Source organism: Macrobrachium nipponense, chromosome 14, assembly GCF_015104395.2.
Source record: "Macrobrachium nipponense isolate FS-2020 chromosome 14, ASM1510439v2, whole genome shotgun sequence".
Taxonomy (NCBI): domain Eukaryota; kingdom Metazoa; phylum Arthropoda; class Malacostraca; order Decapoda; family Palaemonidae; genus Macrobrachium; species Macrobrachium nipponense.
Genome location: NC_087207.1, coordinates 25,881,159 through 25,893,658, shown reverse-complemented (window position 1 = coordinate 25,893,658; position 12,500 = coordinate 25,881,159). Strand labels below are relative to the sequence as shown.

General features: G+C 38.6%; 1 protein-coding gene across 10 annotated transcripts in view; it reads left to right on the top strand.

Moving 5' to 3' along the window:
- LOC135226418 (transient receptor potential channel pyrexia-like) overlaps positions 1–12,500 on the top strand; it is a 91,877-nt gene that overhangs the window by 42,890 nt on the left and 36,487 nt on the right. Inside the window, exon 1 of one of the 10 annotated variants that reach the window (XM_064265952.1) lies at positions 9,692–9,786. The exons of the other annotated variants lie outside the window; for them this stretch is intronic. Within the exon in view, the coding sequence (XP_064122022.1) occupies positions 9,762–9,786 (25 nt within the window). The 5' untranslated portion in view covers positions 9,692–9,761. Of the gene's footprint in view, positions 1–9,691; positions 9,787–12,500 lie in introns of those variants that run through there. 10 annotated transcript variants of the gene reach the window in all.

Genomic DNA, 12,500 nt, shown 5'->3' with positions numbered 1-12,500 from the left:
AGATTGTATTTTATGACGAATGTGATCTGTCTCTTTCTCTCTTTATATAATATATATATATATATTATTATATATATATATATATATATATATATATATATATATATATATATATATAACCTAGCCACCTGGGGGGGCCAACCAAGTCCTTATGGGTGCCGGTCCCAAGCCCGGATAAATAGGGAGGGTTGTGGTGTCAGGAAGGGCATCGGCTGTAAAAATCTGTGCCAAAACCAAAAAATGGAATGAGCCGAAATATGGAAAGAGGTAATGCTAGGGCGTACTCCGTAAACGACGCACAGAGACATCGCCCTAACTCTGTGGTAAGGCGAGGGCTACTGCATCAGGAGCGGGTGCAGCTAAAGAAGCGAGCTCACATTGGGTTCAGAGTATGTCAGCTAATGTTGGGTCCATGACTGGGAGAGGTAGAGAATTGGCTGACTGATGAGAGAAAGAAAGTAGATGTTGTGTGTGTGCAAGAAACGCGGTGGAAAGGAAATAAAGCTAAAGAGTTGGGAGATGGATATAAGCTATATATAGTGGGGTGGAGCAAATAAACAAGGTAGAAATGGAGTTGGCATAGTACTGTCTAGTGAAACTAAAGAACTCGGTAATAGAAGTGCATAGAAATAATGACCGTATCATCAGATTGAAGATATGTTATGGAGAGATTCTGAATATTATAAGCGCATATGCACCACAAGTTGGTTGCACAGAAGAAGAGAAGGGAAATTTCTGGAGAGACATGGATGGAATAATGCAAGAACTGGAAGAGCATGAGAGGGTGATAGTTGGGGCAGATTTGAATGGCCATGTCGGAAGTGAAAAATGAGGCGATTGGGCGGGTGCATGGGGCCATGGAATTGGGGAGAGAAACCCAGAAGGAGAGAGTGTAGTGGACTTTGCTGTGTCATTCGACATGGCAATAGTAAACACATTTTTTGAGAAGAAAAGGGAACACCTAATAACATATAGGAGTGGGGGAAGATTCTCCAGATAGACTATTTCTTGTATAAAAGGATAAATCTGGTGGAGGTCAAGAACTGCTCCCCCCCCCAAAAAAAAGTTATTCAGGCGACCATGTAGCCCCCCAACACAGGCTGCTATGTATGGACTTGAAGTTGAAAAGGGAAAGAAAAAAACAAACCAAAGCTAAAGGGATAAGGAAAATTAAATGGTACGAATTACAGAAGGAAGGGGATAAGAAGAGAGAGTTTAAGAGGAGGGTTTTGGAGGATTATGATATAGGGATGAAGATGTTTCAAGAATGGTGGGCACGAAATGCAGCAGTAATAAGAAGGCATGGAAAGGAGCTGGCTAGGAGAGACATCTGGTATCATATGGGAAGAAGGATAAGTTAGGTGGTGGGATGAAGACATTGAGAAAGTAGTAAAAGATAAGAAGGAGGCAAAGAAAAAGATGGGAAGAGTCACAGTCAGTGGAAGACAGAAAATAGGTACAGAGAGAAAAACAAGGTGGTGAAAAAGGTGGTAGCCCAAGCTAAAGCAAAGTCGTATGATGATGTGTAATGAGCTGGGGACAAAGGAAGGATTAAAGAAGATGATGAAGCTATCAAAGGCTAGAAATAAGAGCACCAAAGATATAACACACATCAAACAAATAAAGAATCAAGAGGTGTAGTGCTTAGAAAGGAGGAAGACATTGTGAAGAGATGGAAAGAATATTTCGAACAGTTGTTAAATGAAGAAAATAACTAGACTAATAAGAAGATGGATGGGGGGCAAGTGAAACATTGGCATGGTAATGAGGGTTTTCTAGGCAAGAGGTACTAAATGCACTGAAGAAGATGAAGAATGGAAGGCAACCGGACCAGACATGATCCCCGGTGGAGGCATGGAAAGGCTCATTAGGAGATGAAGGAGTGGATATACTGTACGATCTTATGATAAAGATCCATGAACAGGAAAAGATACCAAATGAGTGGCGTGGGAGTATATTGATCCCAATTTTTAAAGGGAAAGGCGATGTCCAAGAGTGTGGTAATTATAGGGGCATTAAATTGATGTCCCACACGTTTGAAGATACTGGAAAGGATGATAGATGCTAGACTGAGAGAAGAAGTACAAATAGGTAAAGAGCAGATGGGATTTATGAAGGGAAGGGGAACAACAGATGGTATATTTTGTCTGAGGCAAAAATAATGGAGAAATTCGGGGAAAGACAAAGGGGACTACATATGGTATTCATTGACCTTGAAAAGGCTTATGACAGAGTCCCGAGACAAGAGGTATGGAGGAGCCTGAGGGAGAAGATGTGCCAGAGAAGTATGTGCGATTGATACAAGAGATGTACCGGAATGTATTTACCAGAGTGAGGAGCAGTGTTGGGGAGACAGAAGGTTTTGAGGTGAGAGTAGGATTACACCAGGGGTCGGCTCTGAGCCCATTTATCTTAACATAGTGATGGATGTTATAATAGAGGAAGTAAGGGAGACAGTACCATGGAAGGATATTGTATGCGGATGATATTGTTCTGTGTGCAGAGAGCAGGGGAAGATCTGAAGTGAAATTGGAAAGATGGAGACAAGTACTGGAGGACAGAGGAATGAGAATAAGTAGATCCAAGACAGAATATATGTGTACCACCACTGAGGGGGATGATAGAGAAAGTATTCAGCTTGGTGGAGAGCAAATAAGGAGAGTTGATAAGTTTAAGTATTTGGGGATCTTTTGTTAACGGCGTGGAGGAAGTATGGAAGAAGAAGAAAATGGGGGGAAAAGGGGGGGCATCGGGTACAGGCAGGCTGGAACAACTGGAGAGCGGCCTCGGTGGGAGTTCTTTGTGACAAAAGAGTGCCGCTTAGGTTAAAAGAAAATTTCACAAGACGGTGGTAAGAACAGCAATGCTGTATGGTACGGAAACAGCAAGCATGAGAAAAGCAGAGCAGAAGAAGATGGATGTGGCAGGAAATGAGATGCTTAGGTGGATGTCTGGGGTAACAAGAGTGGATAGGATCAGAAATGACTACATAAGGGGGTCAACTTAAGGTGGTGGAAGTATCAAAGAAAGTGCAGAGGGGAGGCTGAGATGGTATGGACACCTGTTGAGGAGAGATGAGGACCACGCTGGGAGACATACTATGGGAGTGGAGGTGCAAGAAGAAGAGAGACCAGAAAGAAGATAGGAAGAGTTTAAGGGAACTGTGTAGAGGAGATTTACATGAGAAGGGAATTGATGAGGCAGAAGTGCAAGATAGAAATAGATGGAAACGGCTCATCCGAAACGGCGACCCCATATAAAAATGGGAAAAAGCTGGGAAGAAGAAGAAGAAGAAGATATATATATATATATATATATTTTATATATATTTATATATATATATATATATATATATATATATATAATATTTTATATATATATAATATATATATATATATCCTTGGTCCGGTTTCCGTTAATTCAATCAACATTTTGACTGCACAAACTGTATATAAACAACTATAGCGCTGGGAGTGACGTCATCAGATTCGGGTAAATCCTTCTTTGTTTATTTTTCTTTTATCTGTAAAAGGACCAATGTAAAGAAACGGTCTACGAATGCTAACCATAAGTCAGGAGACTAAACTCTTGGGTCTAACTTATTTATTTATTCTTATTTTTTATTTATCTAGTAAATCTATGAAGGGGCATAATGGAATAATGGTTTGTTAAGTATTAGTGTATTTTTTTTTCGCTGCCTGAATTGTAACACTAAACCCCTTAAATTTAATTGCTGCATTGTTAAAATTTGAAAAATTCTCAAGTATCAAAATCTAATATTTGATCCGTCTGTAGATCCAGATGGCTCAATGGATACAGATCCAGTTTGCGGTGCAAACAAAGATCCAGTTGATGTAAATATATTATCATTATTATTCAGAAGATGAAACCAGTTGGCTTTCTGGATACAGATCCAGTTGGTGATGCTGATATTTAATCCAGTGGGTGAAAAGGTCCAGTTAGTGATGAAAATACATACTGAGTTGGCTACAGATCCAGGTGGTGTTGAAAATTTTATATGCAGCTGGTTACAGATCCGGCTATTGATGAAAATACATATTTAGTTGACTAAGATTCAGTTAGAGGTGCAGATACATATTCAGTTGGTTAAAGATCCAGTTCAGTGATGACAATACATATTAAGTTGACAACGATCCACTTAGTGATGCAGATACATATTCAGTTGTTTAAAGATCCAATTCAGTTATGACAATACATATTCAGTTGACTAAGATCCACTTAATGATGCAGATACATATTCAGTTGGTTAAAGATCCAGTTAAGTGATGAAAATAAATATTCAGTTGACTACAGAGCCAGTTAGTGATGCAGATACAGATTCAGTTGGTTAAAAATCCAGTTAAGTGATGAAAATACATATTCACTTGACTAACGATCCAGTTAGTAATGAAGATACATATTCAATTGGTTAAAGATCCAGGTAAGTGATGAATATACATATTCAGTTGGTTAAAGATCCAGTTCAGTGATGAAAATACACATTGATTTGACTAAAGATCCAGTTAATGATGCAGATTCATATTCAGTTGATTAAAGATCCAGTTATGTGATGATTATATACATTCAGTTGACTAAGATCCAGTAAGTGATGCAGATTCATATTCAGTTGACTACAGAGCTAGTAAGTGATGCAGATACATATTCAGTTAACTAAGATCTAGTTAAGTGATGCAAATTCATATTCATTTGGTTAAAGATCCAATGAAGTGATTAAAATAATACATTCAGATGGCTGCAGATCCAGTTAGCGATGAAAACATCTATTCAGTTTAGTGCAGATCCAATTAGGGAGAAAAATAAATATCCGGTTGGGGATCAGATGAATAATTGGTTAAAATATCACTTCAGCAAAACGCCAGATACAACCAAATTATAAAAGGAGATCAAAGCATATTTTGGCACGATGGGTCACTCGCACAAATCAAGATTCCTGCTGGCCAAGTTAGTCATGCGCCTAAATTCCTTTTGCGTGTTGATTTAGAAAACAGAAGCTTGGTCATTTTTATGACGCTGCTCTGAGTCACTTGTATACGTACGTCAGAGGGATGCTACAATAAAGGATGAACTTAGTGCTGGGTAGAAAGCTACAGCTGATCGTAGGTTAGTTTTGAAAGGTGAATTACTCACGGCCTAGAGTCTAGACTGTGGAATTTAAACACTTCATCAAGATTGGACAAAATTCTCGAATGTTGCATCTTATAAAACTCGTCTTGGGCGAGATAAAACAAGCCCCGTCAAGAAGCAGAAAGAGAGGAAATAACGTAGGGGCGAAGAAGGTCAACAATAGGAAAAAATCGAGGCATCGTCATCACCACCGACAGAGGAGAACCGGTTTTGGCGGGAGACGCGTCTCGACGCGACTTGGCGTACGTATGAGATGCGCCTATAGTGGGTCTTGCTTGCATGGCCCGAGGAGAACTACGGAGGGCAGCTCAGTAGCCATCTGGAAAGACGACTGGGTAGAAAGAGAGCGTAGGATGTGGAAGGTCAACCGGGAGGATGAGGATGGTGGTGGTGGTGGGGTTATTTGGGAGGGGTGGGGGAATGAATGGGGTGCTGTTGGGTGAGAGTTGCATGGGTGGAAGACTCATCATGAAAGCCTGATTCGTTGTGTTGGGACGATTCCCTGCTATCGGTCTAGACTTGTTGGAAACATGATTTATTTTTTTTCCCCTCTCTCTTTGTTACTTTTTTTTCCCCCCAGCAGTGGATGGTGCGAGGGGGGGGTTACTAAGAGAAGGATAATATAGAGGAGATAAACACTAATACAAAGAAAAATGAAAGAAATGACGATAAATGCCATAAGCTACTGCCATGCAAATATGGTATCACTATGGCTTGCCCCCTACATCCGAACTGTGTATAACGAGTCTGTTCAGAATCATTGCATTTATTGCTATCAAACGCTTAAGTCATTTTGGCATTATGAGAGCGCGCTCACACTGCGTATTGCAGATCAAAGATTTTTTTTTTCCTCCTTATAACGGCACCCTGCATATTTCTCTTACAAATTGTGAACACAAACTTCGCTGTATTTTTTAGCTTACGTTTAGAATAGGTCTAGATCTAGATTAACACTCTTACATACGCTAAGTCAGCGATATACGACTGCCTTTTGCATATTTAGTGAAGTCAGCCTACGAAAATTACTTTTTGGATTGGTTTCATGCATATTAAATGAAACATTGCATAGTTGGATTGGTGACTAAAATCATAATTTCACAAGGAATATATGGACATAAAGTAAGAGACAATGACGGAGATAGAGATTTGCATTAATCCTCCATAATATTATGAATAATATAAAATATCACATCAAAACACCGTTTAATATTATTCTTACACTTCAGATAATCATACGATAAGTCTAAAATTCATCAGTTCAGCCAACAACCTATAGTATTTGTTCTTATCTCTCAAATGTTGGCAAGTGGTTTTTCCTTTATGTGATTTGGCATAGTTGAAGATCTTCAGATCTAGGCTAAAACCTAGCTGAGTCTCACGTGAGAGTACAGTTACCGAGGGCACGAGTCATTGTGGGTTGGGGTAGGCCAGGGTATAGATGGAGGTATGCTCCGTCTGTGGCAATATTCAGTCAACTCTGCTACTCACAGTCACTCCCAAGTCCCAACGATCCAATCATCTACCTTACTCCCCCCACCACCGCCCCGAAAACCATCTCTCTCTCTCTCTCTCTCTCTCTCAATAACACGTTGTCACTTTCTCATTCTTCCGAGGCTTTAGAATGCCCGTTATGAAGCCGCATGGTATGCACCGTACGAATTCAATTAAAATATCTGTTTTAATAATTTCCGTGATTTGGGGGAATGCAGCTAGGCCCAACAGTGCGGTTGCAATAGGCCTAACTTACCGAATCTTAAAATGCATAAATATATCATCGTTAAACAAAAAGTACTCTGTACCCACCTTCATGATAATCACGGTAGAGATGGATGTATTTACACGATCCGGTGAATTGGACCACGGGATATGAATACCTACCGAAGAATTTAGCAGTGGCGACTGCAGTACATAGTGGATATAGTTAATAATAGAGTAACTGTTACTGATTACCATCTCACTAAGTGATTTAACACTTCGTTCAAGTACCTGACTTCATGCAGTTGGCCATGAACTAAAACATTCAGTATATTATTATTATTATTTTATTATTATTATTATTATTATTATTATTATTATTATTATTATTATTATTATTATTATTATTATCTTTCAATAGCGATGGTAACAAGAGACGGTCGATTGTATGTTGTTTTACCTTCCTTGACATGAATGGGATAAAAAAAAAAAAAAGCTAATACCCATCTTTACCTTTTTAAGAATGTGAGGTTACGAATACGTCCTAACACTGTCTTTTTCAAACAATTTGATAACCAGGTACTTTTGAAAAACAACACTGTTATCTCAATACTTTAAACATCTGAACTCAACTAGCATAATAAATTAATTTTCAATTCTTTGAAAACTTTGCAATTGAATATTGAAGTGTACTGTAACGATGAAAATACTGAACCCTGATATTTTGAAAAATTATTATAATCATACAAACAAATCACGTATAGTTATAGGTACTCGAGGCAGGACGCTTCAGGCAAGTTCCTTTAAGCCCCAATGCGTCTGCTGATCTAACCGATGAATCAAGTACCTGGTGGTTAGTCAGCTGCGGTAGGTCGCAACCAGGTTAAAGGACGGGATGGGGTTAGCAACCTCATCCCAAGTGGATATCATATATTTGCGCTTTTTGGCGGCAACATTTTAATTGTAACTTATTTTACCGTAGGAAATACTGAAGGAATGTCAAAATTAAACTGCGGAAAATTCTGACGAAATAAAAAGCTAAAATAAACATAACGCAAAAAGAATAAGGTTAGAGATCATAAGATTTCACGGAAAATAAGTTAAAATATACCTATTCAATATTTTCACTACTTTGAACATTACTGATGAATATAATTTTATTCGGGTGCCAGGAAAGGATATATCTCATCTGAGTTGTAAGGTTATGATAATAAATAAAGGTATAATAGAGAGATTAAATCATTAAGTAACTTATTGCTCAGGTCTTGATAAGTACTCTGAGAGAGAGAGAGAGAGAGAGAGAGAGAGAGAGAGAGAGAGAGAGAGAGAGAGAGAGAGCCATGCCAATCCCTGCTCTCCAAGAACAATAAGGATAATCTTACGACTGTTTTAATCTTGAATGTCTGGAACTTTACAGACTTAAAATTCTTCTGTTGACACAAGTAAAACAAAACCAAGTTCCTAAAGATAATGGTTTTCAGAGAACAGGGTTTGGCATAAATCTCTCTCTCTCTCTCTCTCTCTCTCTCTCTCTCTCGCTTAATATACGGATTCTAAGCATGGCAATCAACCAGTAAATGGGTTTAAACAATCAATGTAAAAGTTAATTTTGATTTTCACTTTCAAACACTCGAAAACATTTGTAAACGGTGAATGATACTTCTTCATTTGACTCTATCCGGGAAATATACGAAGTTTAATCTGGATTCTCACCACCAGAAAGTTATAGGTTATCCAAACTAGAACGCAAAATTCTTCCTTTCGGGCGAACTTCAGCCTTTTAGTCGAAGGCCATATCAGCCAGATAAGACGACAGCTGACAAGCTGAACTAACAGAACACTCAGCCGTGGCGATGCTGAAATTGGCGCTTTTGTTTATACAGAGGGGGATTTTGGGAACAAACTCTTCATGAAATGTTATCTACTCCAGCCTGAGGTACCAAGAGATACTTTGCTCTTCCCTGGAGTATATTCCTAAGAAAACGTGACTCCTTCCTGCCTGAAATATCTATTAAGGAAAAGTGATTCCTTCCTGCCTGAAATACCTAGAATAAATATCGCAGTTACTGAGCTCGTCTGGGCAGGAAGGATGACGTAATAATCCCCGTTTGGCAACTCGAGTCTTCTTTCAGATCGGAACATCTGCCGACTTGTCCGGAAACGTGTAAATGGTCGAGGTAGATACTTGCAATATTTTATTATACTAGTGAAAATCTTAAATCACAGTCGCTCGGCAATCTTAATGCTACGAATATAATACAACACTTAATGATTTAATCACATTATCGCCCTCCGTTGCATGGCCGAACAAAAGCGATCTTACATTAAGACAAAGTCAAAGCCACAGGAAGGCATCCAAACTCCACAGGTGTGATCCAGACTCGAGAGGTGAGGGGACACAGAGCGTTGGCCATGTTTACATGTGACGTGTTTACGCGCTTTTTAAATTCCTTCAGACGGTGAAGCTAGACTGTTATTCCTGTGAAAGCATAGAGGATGAATTTCTCTTGAACTATCCTCAAGAATACAACAATTTACTCTTTTTCATTTACTGGTCAAACAGCAATGCGTCTAGGCAGGTCTAGGCAACCTCCTTGCGGGCATACAAAATTTCCCTCGCAGCTGCGACCGTGGCTATTGGTACTTCCCATGGGATGAATGGAGGGGATAGGGGTGGGGGTGAAAGGGAGCGGGATAGCGCATTTTACACAGCACGTGCTACAAAATGCCTCACAGGAAGCGACGTGAGAGAGACTAGACTCAGTATGCGGACGTATGTGTGTGGGACTGTGCATCTAAAACCGTGTTGACGTTGGATTTATTGACTGATTAGTTTCTCAAAGTAGCGTCTCAGCATCAAAGGGCCAATATCGACTCAGATTGGAGATAAGGTCGACTGTTGACGTGAACATACAACGGCAATGAGGCGGGAGAGTAACAGAGGCAGTACGTATTAAATCCGTTATCATATATGCCAGTGGTTTTCAACCTGTGGGTCATGGCCAGTTCTGAGTATTCAAAAGATGAAAATTCTAGAAATAATGAAGAGCAAAATAAACAAGCAAAAAAAGACATACTCGGTATTTATAATGAAGTGAGAGAGAGAGAGAGAGAGAGAATGCTTTATAATAATTCTATCATCAACATTACCCAATTCTGAATGGCAGTGGAACATGAGTATTCAGGGATGCTAAAACTGGGGCCACAGTAGTGAGTAAATGAGTGACTGGATGGATGTCCACTAGCGCGTGAGTGAGTGACTGGGTGTTAATGTTAGCGAGTTAGTGAGTGTCCAAAACGATGGGATAAAAAGAGGCCTTCATTACCCTCCTCCATCTGAGTCACCGATCTTAATAACTTCATCGTCCGGCGTGCCATTTATAGTCAATAAAGGACTTTTGACGACCATACGCTCATTTGCAGAGACCACTTCCATAACACGGGCTTAAGTCTGGCACTTTTCATCATCGAGAAATTACAGCACCACTCTGCATGATTATCTGACATGCAGTGGGGGGGTTTGTAGAACGCAGCTGACTCCTGCTGCTTGAATATGCATTGCCCACAACCCCTAACCCCCAGCAAAACCCCTAACCCCACATACACACACACACGCAGACACACGACCCCCACCGAGGTCAAGAGAGCCTTGACCCCTACAGCGAAAAACATAATCGTTACAGTCATTCTGAAGGAATTCTAGCCAAATGCAAGATTGTTCAGCCCTGTCTCCAGAACATTTCTATAAACATGGTATTAACGTCATTCCTTCGTCACTGGAGAGAGAGAGAGAGAGAGAGAGAGAGAGAGAGAGAGAGAGAGAGAGAAAGAGAGAGAGAGAGAGAGAGAGCCTGTTATCAAGTTCATCTCTTCCCTTATTGCCCAGACGGTCAGTATTGCAATTCAGCTGAGTCTGAAATACAAGCAACAAGTGCCTTTCAGAAATAAAACAGAGAGAGAGAGAGAGAGAGAGAGTCTATTATCAAGCTTATCTATCTCCTTATTACCTAGACGGTAGATGCTGCCCCCTCTCTCTCTCTATGATGCTATCTCCATAATGACTACTTCTGTTGAACTGTAATGCAGACATCCTCCCTCCGATAGCTTCCACTGGGTGTTCTTGTAGACTAGAATTTTGAGTGGTCAATGTTTTCTTTCATTTATTGACTGAAGCCTTGACCTTGCTTACGAAATACCATTACGTATCTATGAGATTTACTGTTGAAAGTGATCAGATTGACAAGATGAATATATATATATATCTATATATATACTATCATCTAATATCTATCTTATTATTATTATTTATATATATATATATATATATATATATATATATATAATATATATATATAATGTGTGTGTGTTTGTGTGTGTGTGTGTGTAGATTCTGCTTGTCACTACAAAGCCTTTGAGATCCAAGTGCAAGAAGTATGAAGAATTATGATGTCCGGTAGCTGGATGGTGAGGATGATCCTATTTCCAGCTCTTAATAAATATTTTTCATCCTTTTCGTGGGCATGTCGCAAAGTGACCTCGTCGTGATTATGGTGAAGCGGGTTCGTTTCCCTCTACCGGACATCAATAATTTTCTTCATATTACTTTGCACTTGGATTTCAAGGTTTTTAGTGACAAGCTCATCCAAACAAAAGCGCGAAGAATTCGGGGAGTTAATAGGGAATTGTGGTATTATAATATACACACACACACACACACACACACACACACACACACACATATATATATATATATATATATATATATATATATATATATATATATATATATATTTTACTCATACTCACCAACCAGTAAGTACGAAATTTTCGGTCTTTCGTGGCTCATAAATTTCGCTTAGCAGTTAATACGATATTTCAATATAAGTAAAAATGTCTTCAAAACCATTATACATACACAAGATACATTAGTTAAACTAATGCAATGGAGACAGTACAAAATACTGTAGCACAATAATAATAACTAATAAAAATAAAATAACCTAATAATAAATAATAATATCACACTTGTAAAGTGCATGTACATAAGATAACAAAGAATGGAACTACAAAATAGAACATACAAACCACATAAGACGCGAGAATGCTGAGCCTTGCTCAAGTTGGTGAATAGTAATTACATTAGTAACTTTGCCCCTTTCTTGTATTGCAGAAAAAACTTGTTATTTAACTCCTACTTTCATCATTTCCTTGCTTTTTCTGGTGTCACTAATTTTCGCTAATTGACTTCGAAAGACTCGAGCGCCATTTTGTTTTCTGGGAACACAGAGGAACTATATATGTTGTGTTTGTTTTTGTTTTCTCTAATAACTGAAGTTTGAGATTTCTATCGCCACCTTTTCACTAAAACATACTTGTCTTCTCGCTAAGTCTGTGTCTTATTATTATTATTATTATTATTATTATTATTTTCTTATTATTATTATTATTATTATTATTATCACCTAAAACACAACAATAAAATCATCATCAGAATCGAAAGTAATATCAACAGACAAAGCTATGACTAAAATTCCTACCTTGTGTCTTCATCTTCTCGAGCAGTCTTCGTAACAATACTATTATTATTATTATTATTATTATTATTATTATTATTATTATTATTATTATTATTATTATTATTATCCAAAACACAACAACCA